Source organism: Bidens hawaiensis, unplaced genomic scaffold (assembly GCF_021521415.1).
Source record: "Bidens hawaiensis isolate Kalapana, Puna unplaced genomic scaffold, B.hawaiensis_p1.1 tig00019196_1, whole genome shotgun sequence".
In the NCBI taxonomy this organism is placed as follows: Eukaryota; Viridiplantae; Streptophyta; class Magnoliopsida; order Asterales; family Asteraceae; genus Bidens; species Bidens hawaiensis.
This window is the reverse complement of record NW_027492907.1, coordinates 58828-74435: the sequence shown is the minus strand read 5'-3', so window position 1 is coordinate 74435 and position 15608 is coordinate 58828. Positions and strand designations below refer to the sequence as shown.

At 36.2% G+C, this 15608-nt stretch overlaps 1 protein-coding gene across 1 annotated transcript; it reads right to left on the bottom strand.

Moving 5' to 3' along the window:
- Window positions 1–12639: 12639 nt before the first annotated feature.
- Window positions 12640–15304, bottom strand: LOC143557801 (uncharacterized). The gene is made up of 10 exons (XM_077046789.1): window positions 15236–15304; window positions 14773–15040; window positions 14581–14671; window positions 14393–14491; window positions 13927–14062; window positions 13776–13837; window positions 13467–13587; window positions 13169–13351; window positions 13000–13074; window positions 12640–12897 (listed from the first exon to the last, which is right to left on the bottom strand). Exons 1-10 carry the CDS (start codon window positions 15302–15304, stop codon window positions 12640–12642), a joined length of 1362 nt encoding a protein of 453 aa, XP_076902904.1.
- Between the last annotated feature and the right edge of the window lie 304 nt (window positions 15305–15608).

Below are 15608 nucleotides of genomic sequence, written 5' to 3'. Positions count from 1 at the left end.
GAAACTAGAGAGAGAGCTTAAGTGTGTGTTTTGGTGGTGTATGGAATATGTGTGAAATGAGTGATAAATGGGTAATTAAGGTCTATATAATTATGGATCATGGGCTTAAGCCCATGGTCCTTTCCTCTTTCTTTCATAACCCAAGTCCATAACCCATATCCATTTAACCGAACACTAGCTCGACTCATAATAACTCGTATTTTCATTTATTAACCGAAACTCGAGAAACGGGATGTTACATATTAAAACCAAATCTGTTTCGTAATCCAAGTTATTGTTCCGTGCAAACTCAACCGGCAAACGCTATAAATAAAAAAAATTACAAATTTATTTGTTTGACCATCCATCATATGAAATTAAAAGACTTGTATAAAATGAGTTTACTTACCACCCTATCTCGTACTATCACTTCCAAAATGTTGTGTTCTTGAACATGAGGAACAATAATATCCAAAATCGGCTCATCAACATCTTGCATACCAACATCATCTTCCATACCAACATTAAGTCCTACAAATACACATCATATAACTTATAAAGTAATTAATAATATAAAGTGTACAAAAATATATAAGATATAAAATTTATAAAAATACCTTCATCCAGGTTGTGTTGTTTAGATTCGTCATCACTTTCAATCTCAATAACCATTGGAACATAACCGATTTCAGGATGGATATTTGGACCAGTGTATACCAAATCATCATTAAACTTTGCACGTTCGATACCACGTCTATCAAAAACATACATTCTGAATGTCCACGTGCCTTGAAGACGTTGAAACACCAAACAATCATTCACAGCAAGCTTACAATGCTTGGACAAGTCAGTTTGACGCGCTGAATGTATAGATTCCATTTAAATCCATCAACAGACTCAGCAATGATTTCATCAAACTGTCCTGGTTATATACTAAAGTAGCTTCTAACCTGATCATCTCTCAATGGCTACAAACAAATAAAAAAAAGTAAAAAAATACTATAAGAAAAATTAATCCTTTAATAAATGACTAAAAGGCTTGTTCAATATTTAATAACTCATTTACACAGTTACTTACAAGATATTTAAGAGTAGAGTAACGAACGACAGCATCAATAACCATGTCGTCATAAACTGGATGATCTCTAACGTAAACGAATGTCCATTCATTTTTGTTAATTGGAGAAAAAACCAAGACATCTCCAAACATAAACTGATTGTCTACAACAAATTGAGCCCATCTATTTTGAAAAACATAACGTCCGTTTGTGAATTCAACTTGAATAAACCAGTCTTTGTCTTTGTGATATAAAACAACCGGGTGCATATTAGCACCTGGTTCTAAAATTTCTTGAGAAAACACAGCTAGAAGTGTCTGAAATGAATTTTATATGGTAGGTAAAGTATAATGCAGGAATTGAAACATAAATAAAGAGTTTGTCATACGTACCGTCTCTCCGTTTAAATTGTGATAGAAAATGCAAATTGCAGGAATAACATTCTGTTTAGTTAAAATTTAATATGAGTTAATAAAAAATGTTAAACACACTAACTGATATGTTATTATTGTCAATTATATATACATATACATTAATTGATAATTAAATGATTATGTTAATATAGTAATTAGCCCTATTAAAACATGTTAATGCCAAAATCTTAACAAACCAAAATCCATTGACACATAACAGTAATAACCTAAGAATCAAAAACCAATAAGTTGTTATTAACAAACTGATAACAAAATGATCGATGTTTAAAAATACAAATATTACAGTTAACACCCTCAAGCATGCACAGAGCGTATAATCAGTTTATAATTTAGTTGAATACGAAGTAAATAGAAAAGATAAATGTTATCACTAAACCCTAAACAACAACATTAAAGATTGTGACAAAAAATCATCTTCGGTTAATATAATTTAGGGCTATGTAACATTCTACTTTTGGTTATAATAATTAAATAAATTTCATCTATTTTATAGTGGGTCGTTATCGGTTTAGATAAATAGAATATGACTTGAGCTAGTGTTGGGTTAAATGGATATGGGTTATGAAAGAAAGAAGGAAAGACCATGGGCTTAAGCCCATGATCCCTAAATATATAAACCATAATCACCACTTAATTCCACATTTACACATATTCCATACACCATCAAAACACACATTTAAGCTCTCTCTCTCTAGTCTCTCTCTAGCCAAAAGATATAAGAAGAACCGGTTCCGACCTAAGGTAATGATAGTATGATATTGCATGAGCTTAAACCGTTCGATATAGTCACGAAACGACGAGCCGACACCGTTAAACCGTTTAAGTCATGAGATCCGGGTGGATTCGGGTATAAACGGAACCTAAGATGAGCTTAGAGATCACCCTAACTCAGATCTGGATCGAACGGGACGAAAAACGGTGAAAAACGAGTTAAAACTAGTTTTTCCAGCGAATCCGTGGTTTTCCGGTGACAGTGCCGGAAAGGCGGCGCCAGAAAATTAGGTACAAGGTAAGAGATGTCAGGGAATGTTCTGAAACTCGCTGACCTAACCCTAGTTCGCTAACGGAAGGTTAAAGAATCAGAGTTGATTCGCTAGCTGATTCGTCTAAGGGAGCATAACGAACTAGCTCTAGTTCGTATCTGTTTCGTTAAGGGAAAAGGTAGCGAATTACCCTTGATTCGTTATAGCCAGTTCGTTAGAAGAGATAACGAATTAGATGGACTGATTCGTTACCTGGACTGGTTCGCTATGGACTGATTTGTTACATGAACTGCTTCGTTATAAGAACCAGTTCGCTAAGTTAAGCCAGTTCGTTAAGAACCAAGTAACGAATTAAATGTTTGACAAAATGACAGAATGGCGCTGCCCCCGGACACCTGTTCGTTGAGGGTTATAATTAGACTAGAAACGCGAGATGAGTAGTGATAGTCAGTTGATGCATGTAAATATTATACAGTTAGCTGTGCCCAACTGAAGAAAGGAATAACTATTAACGGTGAACGTAACCGACTTCAGGTGAGTTTCTAGCCCCACTTCCTTGTTATGTTTTCGGGGCTGTGTGCATACACGATGTGATAGTTAATACACTTACCTTAGGTGGTAAGTGTATGCCTTATATGAATTATGTATGATTATTGCTTGACGGTGCATGAACGATCTTCGGATATGGCATGGACCGTCAGGTGGTAGCTAAAGATATGAATGATATGTATGGTGTATGATTGACGTTTGAATGAAGTAAGTAGGAGGTATGAGTTATATATGTATGGTATGTAAATAGTACATGAACGATCTTCGGATATTGCAGGTACTGCCAGGTAAAGGTTTGATGATAAAACTATTATGTATGAAGAATGAATTATGTATGTATGCATGAAACATACAATTATATATATAGAAAGGTATGGTATGAAGGTATGGAAGAAAGGGAGACCGGACCCTAATAATATCCGAGGATGAAGGGAGACCGGACCCTAATAATATATGAGGATGAAGGGAGACCGGACCCTAATAATATTTGAGGATGGAGGGTACCGAACCCTAATAATATCCGAGGTATGTAGGGTGAAATGCCCTTTATAATGTAAGGTAAGCTATGAATGTATATGAACAGAAGATGAAAAGATTATGTATGTAATGCGTACCTTCGGGCACGTATATGTGTATGAAAAGTAAGTTATGTGATTAACTAGAACTCACTCAGCGTAGCTGACTTTTAGTATGCATTGGAACATAACCGAACCCTAATAATACCCGAGGATGGAGGGTACCAATCCCTAATAATATCCGAGGTATGTAGGGTGAAATGCCCTTTATAATGTAAGGTTAGTTATGAATGTATATGAACAGAAGATGAAAAGATTATGTATGTAATGCGTACCTTCGGGCACGTATATGTGTATGAAAAGTAAGTTATGTGATTAACTAGAACTCACTCAGCGTAGCTGGCTTTTAGTATGCACGCAGGCAAATAAGTTAAGGCAGCTCGCGTGATTGAAGACACATGGCATGGAATCGAAGATACTAGCATCTCGAAGAAATGTTGTGATGTTTTAAAGACTATGTTTTGCTTTAAATGACTATGAATGTTTTTAAGACAAGATTTGATGGTTATGTAAAATTTTATGGTTGAAGTTTTATTATTCCGCGAAAGTTTTAATTAACTCTGATATCTTGAACTGCGTTTATGAGTAAATCCAACGTTAAAGTAGGGCTACCGGTAGCGGGGCCTTACAAGTTGGTATCAGAGAAAAGTTCGAGAGATTTAAGCATCCTACAAGCTTAGACTCGAACAGAGAATGGGATAAAAGTAAGAAAAGAAAGAAGATGCCAGTACGAGAATGCCATGTGTCACTCAAGCAAGCTAAATAAAGGTAAAGTATGTGATTAAATTCACGTGTAAGTAGAGTAATGACCGGGTGTTTGCGTAATTGCTAAATAAAGAATGTATGAATGCTAGCTTAATGGCTAGGGATAGGAGTATGTGATGATATGAACTGTTTGAGTGTCTAACTATTAGAAGTAGAACTAGCACAAATAGACTCATAAGATGAAGTGTATAGGACACGGAAGGTAACGTGAGCAGCTAATCACAGCTGGCCACTGTTATTACCTGTTAGCCTTACTATCCTTGTACTAAATGGTTCCTTAAGTGATGACATTTGTGTTTCCTTATAGAATACGAATGGCTGGAGCTAAGAAAGCTGTTGGAAAAGGAGGACGTACAGGACGTCGTGGTAGGCCACGCGTTGTTCGAGAACCGTCAGTGGAAGCATCTACTAATAATTAGGGAGAAGGAAGTGCAGCTGGTCGAAATCTGAGTAACAACGAGGGGTATCAACTTGACCCTGCTGTTCAAGATGCCATTGCTCAAGCGGTAGCAGCTGCTGTGAAGAACTGGAGTGCTAAAGGGACTGCTGGAGGCCGTGAAAGAACAGCTGAAAGGGCGGAAGGAGATGGTAAGAAAAATGATGAAGGGGAGGGGAAGAATCAAGCATGGTTAAGTCAGTGATGGTTGATGACAAGAAAAGGGGCCGAGGTGGGTGCAACTATAAGTCCTTCAAGGGTTGTGACCCGCCGAAGCTGACTGGCTTGGGAGACGCAATCGCTACTCTCCAATGGATAACTACTATGGATAAGGTTATGCGCATTAGCGAGTGCCGTCCCGACCAAGCTGTAGGTTTTGCGATCCAATCATTTCTTAATGAAGCCATGTACCGGTGGGAAACTGTTGAACAGCGGAAGACCCGAAAGGAGATCAAAGCTATGCGGTGGGATGATTTGAAGGAGTTGGTAATGAAGAGGTTTTATGCTGATGCGGAGGTTGAGAGGGTTGAAATGAAGTTCTTGAACCTAAAGGCGGGTGAGATGACACACCGCGAATACACCACTGAATTCAACCGCCTGTCTAGGTTGGTGCCTGACATGGTGAACACAGAAGCCAAGCGGATCAAGTGTTTCCTTAGGGGACTACCACAGAAGGTTCGCTTCTTGGTCAAGGCTGGTAGACCGGGTACTTATGATTCTGTTATAGGACTCGCATAAATGGTTTATGACGACTTGTCGGCAGATGATGTAATGGTGGAAGAGAAGAAGGATAAGAAATGGGTCGCTCCTGTCAAGCGCCCAGGTACTCAGTTATGGACCCCTAAGGACAAGAAGCAGAAGGTGTGGGGGAGGAAGACATGCAAGGCATGTGGAAAGGTACATGGTGGCGAGTGCAAGTGGGGTACTGGTTCGGACGTGTGCCACAAATGTGGAAAGGCTCACGGTGGAGAGTGCAAGATGGGGACAAATGCCTGCTATAAGTGTGGGAAGATGGGGCATTATGCTAATGAATGCAGTCCAAAACCCGCATGCTATAAGTGCGGTAAGACAGGCCATATGGCAAGGGAGTGTACTAATGGTGGAGCTGGAAGTAGTGGAAAGAAAGATGCTTATCAAACGAGGCAGAGGACTAGAGCCTACATGCTGACCCAGGAATAAGCTAGGCAGATTCCTGATGTTGTGACTGGTACGTTCTTAGTAAACGGTATTTCTGCTTCAGTATTACTTTATCCGGGTGCGAATAGAAGTTTTGTAGCTACGACATTTAATAAACTAGCTAAAATGAAATGTTGCCGAGTGTGTGAAACCTTCATAGTAGAAACCGCTAGTGACACCTCGGTGAAAGTAACGAAAAAGGTTATGGACTGTAAGATAGAATTAGAGGGACATGAGTTCTCTGTTACCTTGTATGTCATGACCTTAGGAGGGTTCGATGTAGTTTTGGGAATGGATTGGCTATTCGAGTATAAAGCTCAGATAGTATGTAAGAGTAGGGTAATAAAGCTAAAGTCCTTGGATGGCGGTGCGGTGACGGTTTGTGGTGATAAGGAAAGTTCAGGGCTTAATGTCATTTAGATGGTAAAAGCCGAAGGGATATTAAGACGAGGGTGTGGTGCCTACCTGGCATATGTTGTCAACGCCACGGCCGAGACGAAAGAAATGAAAGATGTTCCTATCGTGTGCGACTACCCAGAAGTATTTCTCGAGGATCTTTCGTGGTTGCCACAGGAGTGAGAGATAGAATTCCAGATAGATTTAGTGCCAGGAGCCCAGCCCGTCGCGAAAGCACCTTACCATCTAGCGCCGTCTGAAATGAAGGAACTGATGTCGCAACTGCAAGAAACTCCTCGAGAAAGGTTTCATAAGACCAAGTGTTTCCCCTTGGGGCGCGCCAGTGTTGTTCGTGAATAAGAAGGATGCATGTATGAGAATGTGCATAGACTATCGCGAGTTGAACAAGCTTACGGTAAAGAATAGATATCCTTTGCCAAGGATTGATGATCTATTTGACCAACTGCAAGGTTCAAGTTGGTTCTCACGAATAGATCTCAGATCAGGCTATCATCAATTGAAAGTGAAAGAGGCAGACATCCCTAAGACAGCGTTTCGGGCGCGGTATGGACGCTACGAGTTCCTCGTAATGTCATTCGGTCTAACGAATGCTCCCGCGGCATTTATAGACATGATGAATAGGGTGTGTCGGCCGATGTTGAATAAAACAGTTATCATTTTCATTGACGACATATTGATTTATTCAAGAAGTGATTCTAATCATCCTGAGCATCTGAGAGAGGTATTGGAGACACTGAAGAAAGAGAAGTTGTATGCTAAGTTTTCGAAATGCATGTTCTGATTGGGAGAAGTGCAATTTCTAGGTCATGTGATTAATCCTGAAGGGATTACCGTGAACCCAGCTAAGATTGAAGCGATAACTAATTGGAAAACTCCACAAAATCAGACTGATATACAAAGCTTCCTAGGGTTAGCTGGCTAATATAGGAGATTCATCGAAGGTTTCTCCAAGATAGCAGCACCGTTAACTGGTATAACCCGAAAGTCGATAGTATTTAGTTGGGGTAAGTTTCAAGAAGAGGCTTTTCAGGAGTTAAAGAAGAGACTCATGCAAGCTCCAATCCTTGCTTTACCCGATGGTGACGAGGATTTGGTTGTTTGTACTGATGCTTCACATCGTGGGTTAGGTTGCGTATTGATGCAACGAGGAAAGGTGATAGCTTACGCGTCTAGACAGTTGAAAGTCCATGAGAGTACTTATCCGACGCATGATTTGGAGCTAGCAGCAGTAGTGCATGCTCTCAAGATATGGAGGCATTGTCTGTATGGTACTAAGTGTACCATTTACACAGATCATAAGAGTTTAAAGTACTTCTTCGAGCAAAAGGAATTGTACATGAGGCAGAGAAGATGGTTGGAGTTGATAAAGGATTACGACTGTGATATTAAGTACTACCCTGGTAAGGCTAACGTGGTCGCTGATGCGCTAAGCCGTAAGAATGAGGAAGTCATTGCAACAGTAAAGTCATATCAACTAATTATGAACTCAAGCTTATTTGAAGAAATCATCAAGGTGCAGTCAGAAGTGCTGGTTGATGAAGGGCTAGTAAAGAAAGAAAGGATTTTCGGTCAGCAAGACGAGTTGATTGAAAACACGCATGGTGTTATGACTAGGTTTGACCGTATGTGGATTCCACACCATGGAGATCTCATAGGTTGAATCTTAGATGAAGTTCATAAGTCAAGGTATTCGATTTATCCAGGAGCTATGAAGATGTACCATGATTTGAAAAGAGACTATTGGTGGCCAGGAATGAAGAATGACATGGTAGATTATGTCAGTAAGTGCTTAACTTGTTTAGAAGTCAAGGCAGAGCATCAAAAGCCTTATAGAAAGATGCAACCTTTGGAGATACCCGAATGGAAATGGGAACACATCACCATGGATTTCATAACTAAGCTACCTCGTACGGCTAAGCAACATGATACCATCTGGGTGATTGTGGACCGTTTGACCAAGAGTGCTCACTTTCTGCCTATATGAGAGGCTATCTCGTCAGAGACGTTAGCAAGCTTGTTCATTAAAGAGGTTGTATCAAAGCATGGAGTGCCATTATCGATCGTGTCTGATAGAGATACTCGGTTTACTTTGAGGTTTTGGAAGAAGTTCCATGAAGCTATGGGAACAAGATTGACCATCAGTACGGCGTATCATCATCAAACAGATGGACAGTCTGAAAGGACGATCCAAACCCTTGAGTATATGCTACGTGCTTGTGTTTTAGATTTTGTTAGAAGTTGGGATGATCATCTGCATTTAGCAGAATTCTCCTACAACAATAGTTACCATTCAAGTATTGGTATGCCACCATTCGAGATGTTATATGGAAGACACTGTAGAACTTCGGTATGTTGGGGAAAGATTGGTCAAAAAGAGATGGGAAGTCTAGAAGTTGTGTAAGAAACATCTGCAAAGTTTGATCTGATCAAGGCAAGAATGAAAGCTTCTCAAGACAGACAGAAGTCGTATGCTGATAAGAGGCGACGGCCGATTGAGTTTAACGTTGGTGACAATGTGATGGTCAAGGTCTCGCCCTGGATAGGAATTATACGTTTTAGAAGGAGGGGGAAGTTGAGTCTGAGGTACATTTGACCGTTTAAGATTATAGGTCGTGTGGGTGAAGTGGCTTATAAAATGGATTTGCCGGAAGAGTTAGAAGGAATTCATACAACCTTCCATGTTTCCCATCTGAGAAAATGTCTGGCTGATGACACGTCGCACGTGCCATTAATGGACATTGAGGTTGATGAACAGTTGAACTACATTAAGCAACCAATCAAGATAGTTGACCGCAAGGAAAAGCAGCTTCGTTGTAAAGTTATTACATTGGTGAAAGTGATATGGTAACATCGCAAGGGATCAGATGCTACTTGGAAAGTTGAGGATGAGATGCGCAAGATTTACCCGAAGTTGTTTATGTAATACTTAGGTTTCGGGGACGAAACCTCTATAAGGAGGGAAGACTTGTAACATCCTACTTTTGGTTATAATAATTAAATAAATTTCGTCTATTTTATAGTGGGTCGTTATCGGTTTAGATAAATAGAATATGAGTTGGGCTAGTGTTCGGTTAAATGGATATGGGTTATGGACTTGGGTTATGAAAGAAAGAAGGAAAGACCATGGGCTTAAGCCCATGATCCCTAAATATATAAACCATAATCACCACTTAATTCCTCATTTACACATATTCCATACACCATCAAAACATACACTTAAGCTCTCTCTCTAGTCTCTCTCTCTCTAGCCGAAAGATAGAAGAAGAACCGATTCCGACCTAAGGTAATGATAGTATGATATTGCATGAGCTTAAACCGTTAGATATAGTCACGAAACGACGAGACAACACCGTTAAACCGTTTAAGTTACGAGATCCGGGTGGATTCGGGTATAAATGGAACCTAAGATGAGCTTAGGGATCACCCTAACTCAGATCTAGATCGAATGGGATGAAAAACGAGTTAAAACTCGTTTTTCCAGTGAATCCGCAGTTTTTCGGCGACGACGCCGGAAAGTTAGGTACGAGGTAAGAGATGTCAGGGAATGTTCTGACATTCCCTGACCTAACCCTAGTTCGCTAACGGAAGGTTAACGAATCAGAATGGATTCGCTAGCTGATTCGTCTAAGGGAGCGTAACGAACTAGCTCTAGTTCGTAGCCGTTTAGTTAAGAGAAAAAGGTAGCGAATTACCCTTGATTCGTTATAGCCAGTTCGTTAGAAGAGATAACGAATTAGATGGACCGATTCGTTACCTGGAGTGGTTCGCTATGGACTGATTCACTACATGAACCGATTTGTTATAAGAACCAGTTCGTTAAGTTAAGCCAGTTCATTAAGAACCAAGTAACGAATTAAAAGTTTGACAAAATGACAGAATGGTCCATGGACTTAGAAAAAAATGATTTAATTACAAAGAAGCCCTTGAACTTTTTAAGTTAGCAAATTTAATGTTGATTCAAGCTCGTCCCCAGCCAGGGGCTCTACTCCTTGGACCCTACTAGGGGCTGCCGCCCCTAGACCCCGCTGCCAGGGGCGCTGCCCCTGGACCCCAGTTCGTTGTGGGTTATAACTAGACTAGAAACGCGAGATGAGTAGTGATAGTCAATTGATGCATATAATTATTATACAGTTAGCCGTGCCCAACTGAAGAAAGGAATAACTATTAACGGTGAACGTAACCGACTTCAGGTGAGTTTCTAGCCCCACTTCCTTGTTATGTTTCCGGGGCTGTGTGCATACTCGATGTGATAATTAATACACTTATCTTAAGTGGTAAGTGTATGTCTTATATGAATTATATATGATTATTGCTTGATGGTGCATGAACGATCTTCGGATATGGCATGGACCGTCAGGTGGTAGCTAAAGATATGAATGATATGTATGGTGTATGATTGACGTTTGAATGAAGTATGTAGGAGGTATGAGTTATATATGTATGGTAGGTAAATAGTACATGAACGATCTTCGGATATTGCATGTACTGCCAGGTAAAGGTTTGATGATAAATTATTATATATGAAGAATGAATGATGTATGTATGCATGAAACATACAATTATGTAGATAGAAAGGTATGGTATGAATGTATGGAAGAATGAGAGACCGGACCCTAATAATATCCGAGGATGAAAGGAGACCGGACCCTAAAAATATCCGAGGATGAAGGGAGACCGGACCCTAATAATATCCGAGGATGGAGGGTACCAGACCCTAATAATATTTGAGGATGAATGGAGACCGGACTATAAATGTTTTATATGACAAGATTTGATGGTTATGTAAAATGTTATGATTGAAGTTTTATTATTCCGCGAAAGTTTTAATTAACTCTGATATCTAGTACTATGTTTATGTGTAAATCCAACGTTAAAGTAGGGCTACCCATAACAGGGCCTTACAGGCTAAAATGATTATAACAGTATTAAATAAGAATATTCACAAAATTAAAGTATCTCACATAATAGTACTTACATTCTCCATCGATTGAGATCTATATCAAAGAGGAAGAAGCTTTTCTAATACTTGAGTCAATGTTCTGTTCCAATGGCCGGAAATTCCAGATAAATCGAACTAATAGAATATTTGATGATAATTAAGAATAATAAACGAAGAGTCGTTTATTTTTTAAAAAATGTGTACAAAAAATATGGGTATGGACCTAATGGAATGGGCTTTTTCTATTGGATCAAGTTAAAACTTTATAAAATTAGGCAATATCTTTAACAAAGTTATAGAAGTTAATTAGTAATTTCTATTACTGATTTGTTACCAAATTACAATTTAAAACTAGTATTTTATAAAGATATTGATAAATATATGTTACACATAATTAATAAATAACATTTTTATTAATGTGTAACATTTAGTAAATTATGATACAAAATATTTTAAAAAATATAATATATATTTGTAATACAAAATTAAAATGAAACCGTTGTATACAAAATTAGACAAAAGTTGAAAAGCAAAAACTAATTTATTGTTATATTAAAAAGTGTCAGAAAAAAAAAGTTGAAAATAAAAAGCTAATTTATTTACTTGCATGGCATATTACAAATTAATAGGTTATATATAGACCAAACAAACAAACGGATTACATTAACAATAATTCCAAAATAATCATATTTTGTCTTAAATTAAGTTTATACATAAATACAGATTTCAAAAATGAAATGTAACATTAAATAGGTAAATAAAATACCATTTTACACAAGGGTTGACATTAGATAAGCAAGGAATCTATATCAACAACCATACAATATCATAAATATAGAACCATGTTTTGTGTATGTTGATATTCAAAACTGAATTTTGTTAATGATAATGGAAAATGGAGGTTTACAACAATCAATGAAACTCATCATTAAACCTATTTTTGTTTTTTTAATATAGTCAATTGATAAATTATATAATGCATAGGAAACATATGGGAGTATAGATAAAATCAATTTAAATATAGTTGGATAAAATCAACTATAATTTGTTTTAGATTAAATGTATAAAAGATAAATAAAAAACATGTTAATTAACTAATATGAACTTAAGTTGTTTTCACACTCAGACCTAAAACAACTAAACATTAATTTAATAAAATTAAATAAACACATAAACATAACCAAACAACCAAAGAAGAATAAATTGTTCAACTCAACCAAAGTTCAAGCATAATCGTTAAAAAAAACAAAAGAGAAAAACCAAACATAAAATATCCAAATCTCTCAAAACGGCTTAACATAACTGTAAACCGACATAAATGAAATTGTTCACTTAGATTCCTCCTCCACTTTAGGAGTTAAAAGTTCTACACCTTCGCATGATTCACTGGTGGTCCCCATCTCTTCGATAGTCTTAAACTTCAACTTAGTTGCCGACATGCTAGCATCATCGTCAACTTCAAAAACTTCAACCAGTTTTCTCTTAAGTTTATCGTCAGAAGACGTTGACATTCCTTTTGTATCAGTTGCCACATCCTGAGCATCAACATTTGAACTTGGAGTTTGATTATCTCCAATATCAGAAAGCTGTTATTAAAGAAGTAAGAGCCAATACACAATCACGATACACATCTTTCTGTTAACTATATTTATAAGTTTGAACTATTATATTAAACAAAATATCCATACCTTAATAGAAACCGAACCGGATGACTGGAATTCAGAAATAGATGCTCCCATTGTAACAGAATTAGAATCTGATTGCTGATAAGAAAAAAATGAAAAATCAACATATGTTACTTGAAATAATTATAAACTTAAATTTACTAATAAAATAATATTCAGATTATATTATTACCAAAAGACCATTATGCCTTTTCTGTAATTCTGTGATAAGATTAGTGTCATCAGTAAGCTTGTTTATACCATAGTCCTCGACATTGTTTCTGAATTTGAAAAGTGCCACATCGACCTTAAAAGCAAATATATTTTCTAAGAGACAATCCAATTCAGCAGGGAATCCACCATTGTCAACCTTATTCTGTAATAAAATTAGATGACAAAGAAACAAATATAATATTAATCATTGTTAAACTTACCATCTCTTATATAGATGACAATGTATAAATAACAAAGTATTTAAATTGAAAACAAACCTCATTTTGAGAATCAATCAATTCTTTTGCTGTTTTGTTAGTCAACATTTTAGCATCTCTATCAAACAGAGTCAACGACACAACTCCAGTGGAATCCTGCACCCTTATCTTGATCTTGAACCTAAAAAAGTTTATAAATAGGTAAATAGCAAGAAAAACATATACTTTTACAATACAAAAATTACACATTTGAATTTGAATTCAATAAATATCTAGGTGTAGGGATAACACCTAAAACATTGCATCTTACTGTTTTTCATTCATACTTAACCATATTTTCCATGAGCTTACGGCTATAAGTATTACAACCAATGTAATACCATTCCGTATCTGGGCGCCTTAATTGTACCAAGGATAATTATACTTTTAGGCTGCATTAAAGTGCAAAAGCACTTAATAAATATTCAATTAGGATTTAAAGATAATTAGGATAACATAAAGAGTGTAATAATTAACTTACAAATATAATGGTACAAATATCACAGATGTTAAAAAAATTTGTTGCTCTCAAAAACTCATCATCAACATAAGAAAGCATCTTCACCGGAATCGGTTTACGAACAGAAACATCATTGCCATTTAGCAAAGCCAACAAACTACAAAATTTAAAATTTAATGAATCTAGGAATTAGTAACATTATATGAAATTTAAATAACTAAATACATAAACTAAAACTATAATTATTGGTTTAATAATATAACTGTTTTTGTATTCTTTTATTTCAAATAAAAAGTCATTTATAAAGAAATGGCTAACATTAGATCCAAAAGAATTAGACACATACACTTTCTCTAACAAAAATAAAAATTATACAACAACACATTAGTTTAAGTTATTGACATATTAAAACTCAAGAAAATTCAAAAAGTAGACATACTTACCTTTACCATCAGAACCGGTGTAATACTTAACCCTACCAAACTACAGTACAATAATGGCCTGGCCTTCATCAAAATGTTCAATTACATATTTTGAGAGCTCAGAAGCATAATGATCCCATAGTGTGAGATACACAGAATTTCCACTGAAATAAGAGAAGTGTTACAAACAGTAATAAGTATAAAAGTTTATTAACAAAAATAAGTCACCAAATGTAATGTTCAATAGTAATACCTTAAATCACATATCTCCATTGTACGCTTGTTTTTGTCCTTGACGTTTGAAGCATTGATCTTAAACACATGAACCATGTGACCAATAATATCTAAGACAAAGAAAAATAATTAATTAATTAATTAATAGATTTAATGGAAATCTAATGCTAAAAATATAAATCAATTTATTTGAATGAAAACTTTTTTATACCAACTGTGGATTTCAAAGAAATATCTTTATTGATTAGTGATTCAAAAGAAATCATCTTAAAACCAAACAGCCAACCATCAAACTCCTGACATGGATTCACATGTGTGTTTGGTCCCAACACCAATTTGTTGGAACAGTCAATCACACGGTAGTTCGATGCGTTTAGACCAACGCTCGGATTAACTATAGTCAGAGTTGAGCTTTCCTTGAAGAATCTTTTGAATCTAAAGATATCATGTTTGTAAACGGTTGCTTGGATTCGATTCTCCTGTCATGAAAGCCAATAATATATATGAGAATTACAATTACAAGTCAATCAATAATTAGATACAAAATGTAGAATCTATAACATATATACAGATTCATAGATACATACATTTTCATCCATGAGCACCATCTCGATCAGAAAATCCTCATTCACATTTTTATTGTCTTTTATGCTCCAAAGTCATATAACTCTAACCTTAAGAGTTGTGGGTGATGTTTTGAGAACATCAATCTCATTAAGCATGGTAAATTTTTGAGCTTCCATTGTCCTATGAATAAAATTAAAATATAAAAGATTATACTAAATTATTTGAAACATAAAAACAATTATTAAAAGGGGAGGAGCTTACATTGTTGCAGAATTTATAATTATGAAAAGTATGATAAAGGCTTATGTGATTAGGTAGATATTATATAGTAGGATGTAGAGAATATAAATTTTGGTAAACGTATTATGTTTAGAAACTTTCTAAACAAAGTTTGAATATAATTTAAGCGGTTTATTGTAATTCCTTATTCCAAAAATAACCGATTGATTATATTCATAAATTATATTTATAATGTATTAT